This window comes from Leptopilina heterotoma, unplaced genomic scaffold, assembly GCF_015476425.1.
Source record: "Leptopilina heterotoma isolate Lh14 unplaced genomic scaffold, ASM1547642v1 Lhet_773, whole genome shotgun sequence".
NCBI lineage: Eukaryota > Metazoa > Arthropoda > Insecta > Hymenoptera > Figitidae > Leptopilina > Leptopilina heterotoma.
In genome coordinates, this window is record NW_025111178.1 from 393,051 (window position 1) to 408,063 (window position 15,013).

Here is a 15,013-nt window from a genome sequence, read left to right on the forward strand (position 1 = left end):
AGGAATGAGCAATTTTTTACCTTATTCTGATTTTAAATGGGAATCCAATGAATTAGAACTTGATGTATTAAAAATTGAAGATAATTCTCCTTATGGTTATATTTTAGAAGTTGACTTAGAATATCCTGAAGAGATTCATGATTTACATAAAGATTTACCTTTATGTCCGGAACATTTTATCCCCCCTGCTGTAGGTAGCAAATTACCAAAATTGATACCTCATTTGTTTTCAAAAACAAAATACATTATTCATTATAAAAACTTAAAATATTATTTACAGTTAGGAATGAAATTAAAGAAAATTCACAGAGTTTTAAAATTTAAACAATTTCAATGGCTCAAACAGTATATTGATTTAAATACTGAATACAGAAAAAATTCTACAAATATATTTGAAAAAAACTTTTATAAATTAATGATCAATTCTGTTTTTGGGAAAACAATGGAAAACATTAGAAAACATAAAGATATTAGGATTGTTACAAAATGGGAAGGCAGATATGGGGCGAAAGCTCTTATCTCTAAACCGAATTTCCACAGTTGTCAAATTTTCAATGAGGACTTAGTTATAATAGAAATGAATAAGCTTCAAATTAATTTTAATAAACCTATTTATGTTGGGTTTACTATTCTTGACATTTCAAAACTTTACCTCTATGATTTTCATTATAACTATATTAAAAAGACATTTTCTAATGAAGCGAAATTATTATATACTGATACTGATAGTTTAATCTATCACATTAAAGTGCCAAATATTTACGAATATATTAAACGAGACTCACACCATTTTGACACATCTGACTACCCTATAAACAATTGCTATGGTATACCACTTAAAAAATAATAAAGTTTTAGGATTAATGAAAGATGAGTGTAACGGGAAAATAATTACAGAATTTGTTGGATTGGGATCCAAGTTATATACCTATAAGTTATTAAATCAAGAAAAAGTAGAAAAAAAAGCTAAAGGGGTTAAATCTTCAAAATTAAAAGAAATAACATTTGAAGATTATAAGAAAACACTTTTATCATATAAAAATTTGACAAAAAAGCAGTATTCTATTTGCAGTAAAAAGCATGATGTTTTTACGATTGAAACAAAAAAGGAAGCGTTAAATTGGTATGATGATAAAAGAGTACTTTTACCAAAAAATACCGATACGCTTCCTTGGGGGTACAAAAATAAAAAGCAATAATTATTTAAAATTTTATTATATATATAATAAAGTAAAAAAAGAACAAAAACATTTGGATAAATTCTAATGTCTTTCCTTTCTTTCTACCTCTATTTCATATATCATACATATAAGCATATTAGTCATAGTGCGTCTCAGCCTTTTTTGCACGCGTGTGCGTTATCACACATCTCGTTTCTCTCTTCAACATATAATATTCTATCTCTCTTCCCCAATTTATAAACAATGGTCCTCATATAAATACCACTCAGTTCCATAGGCAAAATCATTAATGAAGTGACCTCTTTAATAAGAACAGTAAAGTGACGTGATCTTAAGTGATTTTTTCAATTTTATTAAAGTGAAATGAATTCATTTTTTAATTGTAAAAAAAACGTGAGTATCATATTTTAGCTTTATTTTTAAAAAAATAAATTTTTTACATTATAATAAAATGTTTTTTTATTAAAAAGTTCTTTGTAATAAAAAATAAATTTTACACTTTTTATTATTAATTTTTAGATATGTTATATTTTTTCAATTAATATTTACTTCATAATAATTTTTTTAAATTTTTAAATCGTTTTGAAAAAAAAAATTTTAATTTTGGTTTGAGAATTTATAAAAAAAGTTGAAAAAATTTTTGGGAATTTGAAAAGTTTTTTAAATTTTTATTTTTTTATTCAATCATTTGTTTTTTTCTATTTAAATTTTTTAGGAAAATGTTATTTATGTTTTTTACATTCAACTTTTTTAATTTGGAAATTTGATTATTTGTCTTTAATAAAATCTTTGAATTTAATTTTCCATTCAGCATTTAAAGAAATAATTCTTCTTTTTTAATAACTGTTTAAAAATATAATTTTAAACAAAATTTTAATAGGTTAATTTTTTAATTTTGATCATATTTTTTTTTAGAATTCTTTTTAGATTTTATTTTTATAAAATATTAAATTTATTTAAGGTTTAGAAAATATTTTTTTAAAGCATATTAGTTTTTAAAATTTTTTTTTGTTAAAAAATTTTCAGTTATTTTTTTAATTTCATTATAAATTGTTGTTAACTAACTGCTTTTACAATAACTTTTAAAAATTAAGTTTTGGACAATTCTATGTATTTAATTTACTCTAACAATAAAGTAATAATAATAAGTAATAATATTTTTTTAAAATAAAATTTTTGCTTTTTATAATTTTTTTTCTTTTAGTATTATAAAAAATGTTATTGACTTTATTTAATTTTTTTTATTTACTAATTTTTTTTAAAGATTTATATTTTTTAAAAAGCATTAATTTTTGACAATTTTATGGTTTTTTTTTTAATTTTATGGGAATAATAAAAAAAAATTTCCTTTTTTTCTTAGTTTAAAAATGGAAGGTTATCGACAAGTGCAACTTGTAATACAAGCTCCAAAACTATGGTTAAATAATTGTGTCAACATAGACCAATTTAAAGAAATATGCCTTACTGGATTTGCGATGTGAGCGCGAGATTTATTTAATGGTGTAACTGAGAGCTGCACTCCTGTTTTTCTAACTTACGACAACATCAAAGCGAGAATCATGCTATTCTAAATGGCTATTGGCTGAGAAGGGTGGACCCAAACTATAGTGAGGTTTTAGTAAGTATTTATTTAATCTTTTAATTTTGTATTAATTTAGTTCATCCTTTCTTAAAAACCAAAAACATATTTTTAACAGTTATTAATATTTTTTGTTTATATATTTTTTTTCATTATTTTTTCTTAATAACAATAATATTTGAAAAATTTTATTTATTTATTTTTTAAACTTATCATTTTTTTTTAATTTTTAATTTTATAAAATTTTTTAGTAATTTTAAATAATATAATCTTTTAATTTTTTATTAATTTAGTTTATCCTTTTTTCAAAAATGATATAGATATATTAAAAAATATTTATTAACAGTAATTAATATTTTTTCTTAATAACAATAATATTTTAATAATTTTATTTATTTGTATTTAAAAAAAACATTTTTTATTAACCTTTTATTGTTGTTTTTTTGTTTCAGAATGAACAGAATTACGTAGGGTTTTACGTGTTTTTTCACGTACCAAGTGAGTGGGTGGATTACTGCATGGACCTGCAAACTCTAATTGATTATTTGATATTGGCGGCAGGAGTAAGGCTCTATAGTCTTTTCAATGACAATCCGGCTTACGGCGACGAGTACTTTTTAGAGCACATGGACATCGTTGTTGAAGTCAAAGAAGTTAACCACTATACTTTCCTTTTACAAAGACGGACCGATATATCTTCATTATTAGGGGATGGATTCGACTTCGATATTATTAATCCCGAAATGGCAAACCAAAATTCACATGCAGAAGAGGCCGAAGGAAATGAAGTAATGGCTGAGACGGAAATTCATTTTAATAGAAGAGATGAAAACAGATTTCCCGCAATTGAGGCCCCAATTGAAGAAGAGGAAGAAGAAGAAGAAGGAGGAGGAGAAGAAGAGGAGGAAGAAGCAGAAGACGTGGAGAGAGTAATAAAATCGGAAAAAGTGGAAAATTTTTTTTAATATGATTAAATAAATATAAAAAAATAGTAAAAATATATAGGGTAAATGCACTAGTAGTCGGACACTTAAGGATACAATCTTAAATTATGCTTTTTTTCTTGAAATAGCAAATATCTACTGTGTTTATAAGCACATTATTAATTAAAGAAGTTCTTCAGGATTAAAAATCATATAAATCTGTTACAAATAGTTGAGTATTTAATAAAATATAAACATTTTAATAAAAAATTACGAATGCTTTAGTAGTCGGACACTTTTTTCCCTTGTTTCTATAGTCGGACATCTGTCAGATATTTAGAATTTATAAAGTAAAAAAGATAATTTTTTAATTGCTATCTGCTGGAAAATGGAATTAAAGCATATTAGAAGTTATTAATATAATATTTAAACCCTATAAGTTTTAATATTTATGATTAATTATCAACAAAACTTTGTGCCACTCATCGCGCTACTCGAAAATGGTTGTATCTATAGTCGGACACCATGATTTTTAAAACATTAAATAAAATATTTCTTGTTAAATTATTTTCGAAAATAACACTATTTTAATAAAATATAAACTTCACACATTCGTCTAGTATACTTTTTAAAGTAATTATCACAATGCATTATTATTTATTTGCCAAAAAACACGAAAGTGTCCGACTACTTGTACTGTCCGACTATACCCGCACTTACCCTATATAATAATCTAACAAAAAATTAAAAAAAAAATTTTTAATCGATAAAAGTCGTTTTTTAAATTTTTACAAATTGTTTATAAAATATCAATTTAAAACTTCTTTTACTAAAATATTAAATACTTTAATAATTAGAAAAATTCAGCACAACAATTTGACTTTAAAATATAGGTAAGTATAAATTTCTTTTAATTTTGTTATTTTCTCTGTTTCTCTTTTTTTCATTTTATGTTTTGATAGAGATATATAGAGAACTTTTATCTAGCTTGCGTTAAAAGATGAAAAAGAAATTTAATAATTTTTTAAGGTAAACTGCAAGTAATTATTAATTAATTTTCTCTATAAATAAATAAAACTAAAATTATAATAGAATATATTTAATTTATTCAAAATAATTATTATTATTATAATTTTTACACAACCAACTTTTTAAGTACATAATATTGTGAAGAGCGCAGGTAAAAGATTTCATTTTATTAGAATGTTTAAAACAAATTTTAGGTGCTGTTTTATCAACTAAATTTTTTATCGAAGGACAATTTAAATCATTCATGTCTATGACTTTGATATTATTATTATGTTCGAAAGAAAGTAAATTTTTCAACAACTTTTTTTTCTCAAAACCTTTTACAAAAATCGTTTTTGCATTTTTCAAAATACAATTTAATATTTTCTTCAAAAATACATATGGAATATCACCATCATTCCAAAAAATTCCATGAAAATTATTTTCCAACCAACGATTTGTGCATTTATATTTGTTAGAGCTACTTCATTTGCAAAAACTGCAATTCTGTATAACTCATAATATAATTGATCATCTTATTAATATTTTTATTTAATTTTATTAATATTTTAGTGCAAAACTTTTTTTTATTTATATTTATTTTTTTATATTGTTTATTGTTATTATTTTGTTATTTCATTAAGTTACAAACTGTAAACAATAAAGAATCAATTTTCCGTAACTCCAAACATGTAATTTTCTTTTTTAACGATTAATGCCCTTTGAATTTTAAACATGGCCGACCTTGACTGTAATGGCCAACCTGGACTACAAATTTTTTTTTTTTAATCTTTATAACTTTTTCATTTTTAAACCTGTCAATTTACTTTGTACAGAAAAAATGTTCCTATTAAACAGGTTTTTCCAACCATATACTTCAATTGTCCAAATTCATTTTTAAAAAAAAGTTATAAACAAAAGTCAAAAAGGTGGCCGACCTAGACTATGTTCCCCTATTTATGAAATATTAAATAGAATTAACCTTTAAACCTTTAATTTACTTTTTCCAAAAATTATTTCAAATTAGAAAATTTATTATTTAATAGCTAGATTTTTGCAAATAAAACTTTACAGGTTAACAAAAAAGTTAATTTTTTTTAAAAATGGAATTTTTGCAAAAAAAAAAAATTTTGCAAATTTGAAAAAATTGAATGTTTGGAAAAATAGGTTTTTTTGGAAAAAGGAGAAAAATATGTGGACTGATTCTTATGAAATATTAAATAAAATTGACTTTCAAATAATTAGTTACTAATAATTTATTTATAATAGTACAAACAAATTTTTTTTGTTTAATACATTTTTGAAGTTACACAAATTTTTTTCATAATTCCACTTATTGGTTTATACTCAATAATTCTATCGTGCAAAATTAAACAGTAGGCTGAAGTATTTGCTGGAAAATTATCTTGTGATTCAAATTCCAAGCGAATGTCTACAGTACCACTTTTTAATGACTCATTCTGTTTAGAACAATCCACTACAACTAAAGGAGCGTATTCTTAAAATTCTTTTTTAGTTAAAATTGGTTGTGATTCTTTACCATAATATGAAGTTTAAAAATTAGTAAACATTTCATACAAAGTTGAGTACTGATTTCTACCAATATTAAGATTCATATTACCATAGGGATAACATTGCGAATTTAAAAACAATTTTACATCAGATAAATTACAATGATCAAAATGGATAGAATTACGAACAGTATTATTTTTTCTATTTCTTTGAAAACCTAAAACAATAAATCTTGGTTTCTCTAATTGTGTTGAAGTTTTTACACTCCAAATATGCTTAGGAGTAATTGGTAACAGTGGACATTCATACAATTCCCAAGTTCGAAAACTGATAGGAATTGATGGATCTTTTTCAATATATTTTAATAATTTAAATTTTCGAGCATCTGATAACTTTATGTATGGTAATAACCATTCGATTTTCTCAATTACAATTTTATACTCTTCTAAAGGCGCTACTCGCAAAACTGCATTATTATCAGTTCCTGATCTAATTAAAATAAGCTCATGTTTAGCGTTAATAATTACTTTTTGATAATCTTCTGCAAAACCAAAAATCATACTTAAAGGAATACAAACATCAAAATAACCTTGAGCATTTGTTAAGGTTGGTTCATCGGTAAATTCTAACCAGCCAACATTTTCAAAAAATTTATTTTGACTGGCATCAAGAGAAATATAATTTTTAATTAAACTTGTAAGACCTACATTCTTATTCTTATCTATTTCTACACCATTAAGTTCATATTTCGCTTCCTCAAATAAATGGCATATTCCATTAGAAATTAAATTTGTACGCTCAAGAGCTGTTCCATCAGGTTTCACAAGCTTTCCTGTTATGTGAATCGAGCTTTTGCTTGGAAGTAAGCAATGATCCTGGTTTTGTACAGTAATGCGAATTTCATCGCTATTGTTGAATGTTGAGGTATATGGTTGTTGCGCATGCACCTCATAATGAGCAATAATAATAATAATTCCCATTCCAAGTTTAGATTTGACCTTCATTGCATTTGTTATTGCGTAAGCTGCAGCTTTTTCACTATAATTTGCGTCAGGAGCAAACACTCGATGCCAAGCTTTATCGGCAAGTACTCTATCAACTGCGTTTCTCGCTTCTATATTTTCCCTATTTTTCGAATAAGAAATATCGTGCTCTTTACAAGCAGCGTCGAGAGGGTTGACTCCTGGATCACCTCGTGCTAATCTCTTCGCTAATTTTGTTCCTGGACCACAGTATTGATAGCCAGGTATATGAAGTTCGAAAAGTAATTTATTGATAATTTTATTCAAAATACCTCTACCTCGTCTTACTCTTTTCAAAGATTTCTTTAAACTAGTTTTTTTTTTATTTACACCCATATTTATATTCTTTTCGTGAACAAAACTTTTTTAAGACTAAAGTGGGAATCTATATAACCAATGTATTTATAGTTTTTTGTCATTTGACTACAAACAGTCAACCTTTAATGATCTAACAAAAAAATTATGACAGTAATAGTCAATTATCACAGTAATAGTCAATTATCCCAGTTGCCTCCGACAGTAGGAAACGTGGACCTTGCCCAAAGCATGAAAGAGTTGACTATCGACACCAAATCTCAAACATCTCCTAAAAACTAGACCTAGCAATCAGATGCTGTAAAGTAGCATGGACCCCATTATTAGATTTGCATGCAAGCGTTATAAGCGTCTAAAGTGAACTGACATTAAAACTATTAAAAACCTTGTATTTATAGTTTTAACCTCAGTTATCGTAAGAATAGAGTTTGAGGCACAATCGATTAAATTGCCAGTCTACAATTTTGACACTCTTGTTCAAGATTGTAATAAAAAACAGATAATCGTCATGGTAATTTATTGCCAAATAGTGTGCGAGCAATATTTTGTGGACCTTCAAATTGTGGAAAGACAAACGCTTTACTTGCTCTTTTAATACATCCCAATGGATTAAGATTTGAAAATGTTTATGTTTACTCAAAATCGTTATATCAACCAAAATACAAATTTTTAGAAAACATTTTGCAACCTGTAGAAGATGTAGGTTACTTTCCATTTAATGAAAATGCTGACGTTGTAGCACCAAGTAATGCGCTACCTAACTCAGTTTTTATATTTGACGATGTAGCATGTGAGAAACAAGATAATATTAAAGCTTTTTTTGCTATGGGAAGACATAAAGCTGTAGATTGCTTTTATTTATGTCAGACTTATGCGCGCATTCCAAAACATTTAATACGTGACAATGTTAATTTATTAGTTTTATTTAGACAAGACGAAATGAAACTTAGACACATTTATGATGAACATGTTAATACTGACATGTCATTTACAAAATTTAAAGAACTTTGTAGTTCTTGCTAGAAAAATAAGCATGATTTTATTATAATTGATAAAGATCGTGAAATTAATCAAGGCATATATAGAAAATGTTTTGATTGTTTTATTAAATTAAAAGAATAGTATAGTAAAATGACAGTATAAATTTAAACAGTGAACCAACAACATGTCTTTTTCTCAAAAAGAAAATTTGCAACAACAAAAAAACATTCTTGGTGAAATTGCTAAAGCAAGCGAAGCAATAAGACGAAAACATAGATTGTTAAAATTAGGTAGGGAACAAGTTGAGCAATCTTTAAATGAAACCTTTAAACCATTAGTAACACCTATTCAAAAAATAGTTGATGATATTGAAATTGTGAAAAATATTCGACCAACAAAAACAGAATTAAAAAATGAATATAAAGAAGAATTAAAAGACGAAGATTTTAATGTTAGCGATTTTTTAGATAATGAAAATGGTGAAATTTCATTTAAAACAGCAGCTTTGGATGAAGATATTAATAATTTTAAAAATTTTAGTTCCCCAAAAAATTTAAAGGAAAATATTATAAATGTATATTTAAAATTATTAGAAGATAAAAAAAAGGACTTAGATAATGTATATGGTGTTAGAAAATTAACTAAAGGGAATTTAATGATTGGTGATTCACCGATAAATTTTGAAGGAAATGACATTTTAATTAACAATTTAAGTTATCCTGCTACCCAGGGTTTACTTGAACTTTTATTCAAAAAAACACCAGAAGAAAATTATATAAGTTTAAGTGATCGTAAAAATTATATGAATATTATTATCTCAACAAATGCTCATAGAAAATATTACAAAGCAGAGGGCGCTGTTCGTGATAGAAAAAATTTAAAATTTCAAAACTATATTGCAACACATACTGGTAAAGGGTTAAATGAAGAGTATATGATTGATCGAAAAAATAAAAATATTGATTATGTTTATTGGGATGACCCTAATGAATTAGTAGAACGTTTAAGATTACTGTTGGCTTCTCAAGCAGCTGGCAACCCCAGTCATAATAATGAAATAATATCAATTATTGAAGAATTAAGAGAAGCCAAAATTATTTATTAATTCATAGCTTATTGCAATTTTTCACATTTGCAAAATGAGTATCGACATATTCGGTCGTAAATTTAGGAGCACAGAGTCTTCAAGTCGAGGTCCTCCAGGACTTGGTTTTAAACTCACATCTGAAGGAGATTACAACATGGAAAATAAAAAATTATGTAACGTAGCTGATGCTCAAAATGAGAGTGACGCGGTTAATTTAAATATGGTTAAAAAACTTTTAGAAACTGAATCTAAAGCCATCTATGACGTAATAGGTTCTGTGAGAAGTGATATAAATATGAATGTTGTAAAAATATTGGAAATGGAAGATTCTATAAAAAAGTATTTTGATAATTTAAAAATAAGTATTGAAAGAAATATAGAGATGCTGTCTATCAACAAAGAGATTATTACTCAATTGGATGGCAGACTGCGTGCACTTGAAAAATAATTAAACCATGGAAGCTCAAAAAATTCAATTGGTAGACGAGCTACACAAGCCTGCTAGAAGAAATTATATACGTAGAAATGTTGATATTCGAGGTATAGATGAGACCTGGCAAGCTGATTTGGTTGAAATGCAATCATACGCAAAAGTAAATAAAGGCTATAAATATATGCTAACAATCATAGACGTGTTCTCCAAATTTGCTTGGGCTGTTCCTGTGAAGTCCAAAAAAGGTGAAGAAGTGACAGCAGCAATGGATTCTGTATTAAAAAAGAAACGCGTACCGAAAAATTTACAAGTAGATAAAGGAAAAGAATTTTACAATTTTCATTTTAAAAATCTTATGAATCATTATAAAATTAACTTATATTCAACTCATAGTAATTTAAAAGCGTCAATTTGTGAACGATTTAATCGTACTTTAAAAAATAAAATGTGGAAGCAATTTAGTTTACGTGGTAGTTATAAGTGGATAGATATTTTAAATGATTTAATACTTTCTTATAATAATACTAAACATCAAACTATTAAAATTAAACCAACAGATGTAACAGCTCAAAATGAGAAAAAATTGTTAATTAATATTTATAAAAAAAAATGTTTTCAGTAAAAAATAAAAGTTTTAAATTTAAAGTAGGAGACAAAGTGCGCATAAGTAAATTTAAGCATGTTTTTGAAAAAGGCTATACATCAAACTGGACGACAGAAATTTTTACTATAAGTCAGATAAAAAATACAGAACCAATAACTTACCTTCTTAAAGATTATCAGGAAAATCCAATTGTTGGTACATTTTATGAGCAAGAACTTTTAAAAGTGAAATATTCAGATATTTATTTACTGGAAAAAGTACTTAAAAGGCAAGGTAATAAATTATTCGTAAAATGGCTAGGCTTTGATAATAGTCATAATAGTTGGATAAATAATTAAGATTTGTAATGTATTTTTTAAAATTTCTGAAATAAAAAATATGATGGTTTGAAAAATTAAAACAAATTGTCTATTATTTATACATTTTTTAATGATTTTTCAGAGGTTCATTATAAAACAAAATTACATACTCTTTTTTTTCTTAATCTCTACTTACGACTAAATTCTAAAATTTCCCATTCTACTTTGTCAAGTGAAATTCTTGAAAGAAGATCTACATCTATATCTTCATATTCAAAACAAAAAATTACTGACCAATCGAAAATGTCTTGAAAAAATTCAAGAAAATCTATAATCTTTGTATTTTAATGAATCAATGGTATCATCGGCTATAATTGATTTCAATATTTTTAAATTAGACTTTAAATAAGGTAATGCTAATGCCTCAGATAAGTTACAATAATCTACTAATCCTGACATTAATTTTATATAATCTATTCCTTTGCAAAGATCTAGCTTTAAATCAATTAATTTTTCCCGAATTATATACAATATATCTGTATTTTGTAGCAACGTCATCTTATACAATTATTTTATTATCAATACAATTAATTTCACAAATATTTTTTGCTAAATGTCTCAAATTAAAACAAATAATATCAACAAAGAAGATATTGAATTCAAAACGTGATGCAAAATTACAATTTTTTTTTTAGTTTTATCATTAACTTTTTATAATTGTTTTTAATAAAAACTTCGATTTCTTTTTCACTTAAAAGATTTGCAGGATACAAAATTTGTGCAATAGATTTCACAATTAAACCGTCTACTTTTTCCAAATGTAAAAAAGATAATTGATCAAACCGGTGATCCACACATGAACTTAGATTATCCAAAATTTTAAAAGATCCTTCTTTTAAAATGAATGGGCAATTAAAGGTTTTATCGCTTCTATCCTCCAGTGCTACTGAATTTTCTCCATTCAAAACACCAAATCGTAGATAAAAATTACCAATACTTATTTCTTGAGGAGTTTCTTTTCCTTCAAAATATTCTTCAATAATGATGAAATATTTTTTTAAAATAGTCCAATCTTGAAAATCAAGTGATATATTACTTCATGGATGACTTGACACAAATTTCACAACGACAACTAACTTTCCATTTGTTGAAAATTCAACACCTATTGTAACTTGTTTTGTGAATGATGGATTTAAGTTGAATGAAGTTGAACAAAATAGATGATTTTTTGGCACATAAGTCATTCTTCTTTTTTCACAGTTCAATAAATTAAAAAAAATTATGTGGTCCTCCAATATATTTAAAAGCAATTTTTTTCTGCACAGATAATTCCTTTAAATGAGGTAATAAAGTTTCGTCTTCGTTTAACACGTCCACGATTCTCTTCGGTAAAAATATTTGAAATTGTCTTTCAAGTTCAATAACAACTCGAGGTCCAAATCTAGTATTTGGGTGACTTTTAAATAAAAGGGAATATTGCTGTCCCCCGCTCCATAAATTGACTTATAAGTTGGTTTTTTGTCAATGTGAAGCTTTTTTCTGTAGTTAGTGATGAAATAAATTTACCCTCCAAGTTTAATACCAATTGGCAGAATAGAAAACGAGATAACCCATTAGAAACAAACAAAAATAGGCAGAAATGTCATTGCTGTCCCTGTCCCCGGGCTACTTCTGTAAGTTTCAAACGTTCATAATGTTCTCAAATGTCTTTTGAAACTTTAAAAAAAATTTCCACTGCTTTATCTACCCTTATAGTCTGATAACTCGACACATTTTGATAAAATTTTTTAATTTTTGTACGCAAAAAAAATAATGAACAGATGTCTCTCACTTTTTAAATTTTACCTTGGAAAAAACCTACTTACTTCTCAAGTCTCCTTAAAATTTTTTACTCTCAGTTATGAGGCATTATTCCTGAACTGCCCCAAAAATAAAAAAAAGTTCTTGGATTTCCTTTATACTTTGGAAATATGTTACCCTAGTAGGTACAGGTTACTACACCAATTTACAGGTCCAACCCCCCACCCCAATCAAAAGGGTGGGGGGTTGAAATTTCAGCTTCAACTCGAACATGCATTCTTTAAACATTTGTAGTTTCTACTTAAATTATTCAATTAAAAAAAGTAAGTAGTGTTTTAGAAAGGTTTTTTTGCGTACTTTTAAAATATTTTATTTATATAATAAAAAAAAAATTTTTTTTGCAAAAATTTTTTAAAATAAATAGTTTTTTGCAATTTTGTGCAAGTTCGGTAGTTTTTATTTTCTTTTTAATGATCTCAAATGAAAGCTTGGGAATTTCTCTAAAAGAAGATATAAGTCTGAAAATGGGCCGAAACAATTTGCCAAAGATATAGTGTAATAAGTAAAATTTGTCCGTCCGCTCGCGCACTCCAGCGCGATGAACAGTGGGATTTTTTTTCAACTTACTATTGAAAATTGTCTAGAAACTACAAATTTTATCGGATGTTGATGTTCTTGATTTAAAACTACTAAGAGATCCATCAAAGTCGATTTTTGAATTTTTAATTGTTTATTTTTTTCTTGTTACTCAAAAATTTGACAAATTACAATATTTTTAGAAAAAATCATGTTAGTTTTTTTATTTTTTCATAACACATGATCGAAATCAATTTAAATTAGTCTAGTATGACCACCGGACAATTAATAAAGCATAATACAATTTATTTAAATTGTTGCAAAAAATGTTAATTAACAAATAGATTACTTCGGACCTTCTTCATAAAAAAATTGGTTTTTTTGCAGACAAGTTTAAATTTATGTCTAATTTAGTAAAAAACTATTTTACAGTTAAAAATTATCATTAATATTAACAATTATATAAACAATAATCAACTTCCTTTTGTATTTGTAAACATTTTCGTCATTTTTCAAACTTTAAATATTTATATCATATGTACATTCTTTCAAAAACTTAAAAAATTTATTTGCTTAAACAATTACATTTGTTATAAACAAATTTTTCATTTTTAAACAAATAATTAGCTTTTTTCATCAAACAAAATTTTTCCTTTTTTATATTTACTATCATAAAAAAGAACCCCTTAATGAAATGGGAATACTATAAATTATTCATTTAATTCTAACGAACATTATAAGTTAACATATATTTAACTTTGTTCTTTTTTCACAGAAAAAATATATTTATTTATAATAAATATATTTATTATAAATAAATATATTAATATATTAATATTAATATATATTATTAATAATATTATTATTAATAATTATAATATATATATAATAATAATAATATTATTATTATTATTATTAATAATAATAATATATTATTAATATTAATTAATATATTAATAAATATATTTATTATGAATAAATATATTTTTTATAACCTGTAAATTGGTGTAGTAACTTTTACCTACTAGGGTAACATATTTCCAAAGTATAAAGGAAATCCAAGTACTTTTTTTTATTTTTGGGGCAGTTCAGGAATAATGCCTCTTATAGGTTTTAGAGTTAAATTTTCTATAATATTGATTCATAATCTCGAAAATAAAAAAAATTTGCTACCTTCGGTTTATCGTTATTATTTGACAGGCAGGCAGAAAATACGGCAGAATATTTCGATCTTATTTAGTCATTACTGTCCCGTCCCCCAAAATCCAGGAAATGGTAGAAATTAATTATAGGAATAACGAATTTCCAGGTAGATTTGCAAGTATTTTCGAATGCCATTGCACAGAATATTTTAAAACACTTATGTAATGACTGAAATTCAATTTTCGCCAGAATGTCATTACTGTCCCTGTCATTACTGTCCCCCATTTTCAGTATTTTGACGGTATTCTGCAACAAAATAATTTTTTTTATAAAAATTCTGGCATGTAATGCTCGGTGAATTTTATTTCCGTAATTTTGAGAATATAAATCATCCGAAAATAATATTGATAACCCCTTAATTGAAAATTATTTTTTTACATGCACCGAAGGCAGAATTCTTGTAGGAAGAAAGCTCATTTCTCGGCCAGCACTGTTTAATTTATCAAAACTCATTTTTTCAGAAATAGTTAATTTACTAAAATCTCTTATT

The 15,013-nt window shown here is 25.5% G+C and overlaps 1 protein-coding gene across 1 annotated transcript; it reads left to right on the forward strand.

Moving 5' to 3' along the window:
• The first annotated feature begins 2,738 nt into the window (after positions 1-2,738).
• Positions 2,739-3,725, forward strand: LOC122510920. The gene is made up of 2 exons (XM_043625880.1): positions 2,739-2,799; positions 3,213-3,725. Exon 2 carries the CDS (start codon positions 3,279-3,281, stop codon positions 3,723-3,725), a length of 447 nt encoding a protein of 148 aa, XP_043481815.1. The 5' UTR covers positions 2,739-2,799; positions 3,213-3,278.
• The last annotated feature ends 11,288 nt before the right edge of the window (positions 3,726-15,013 follow it).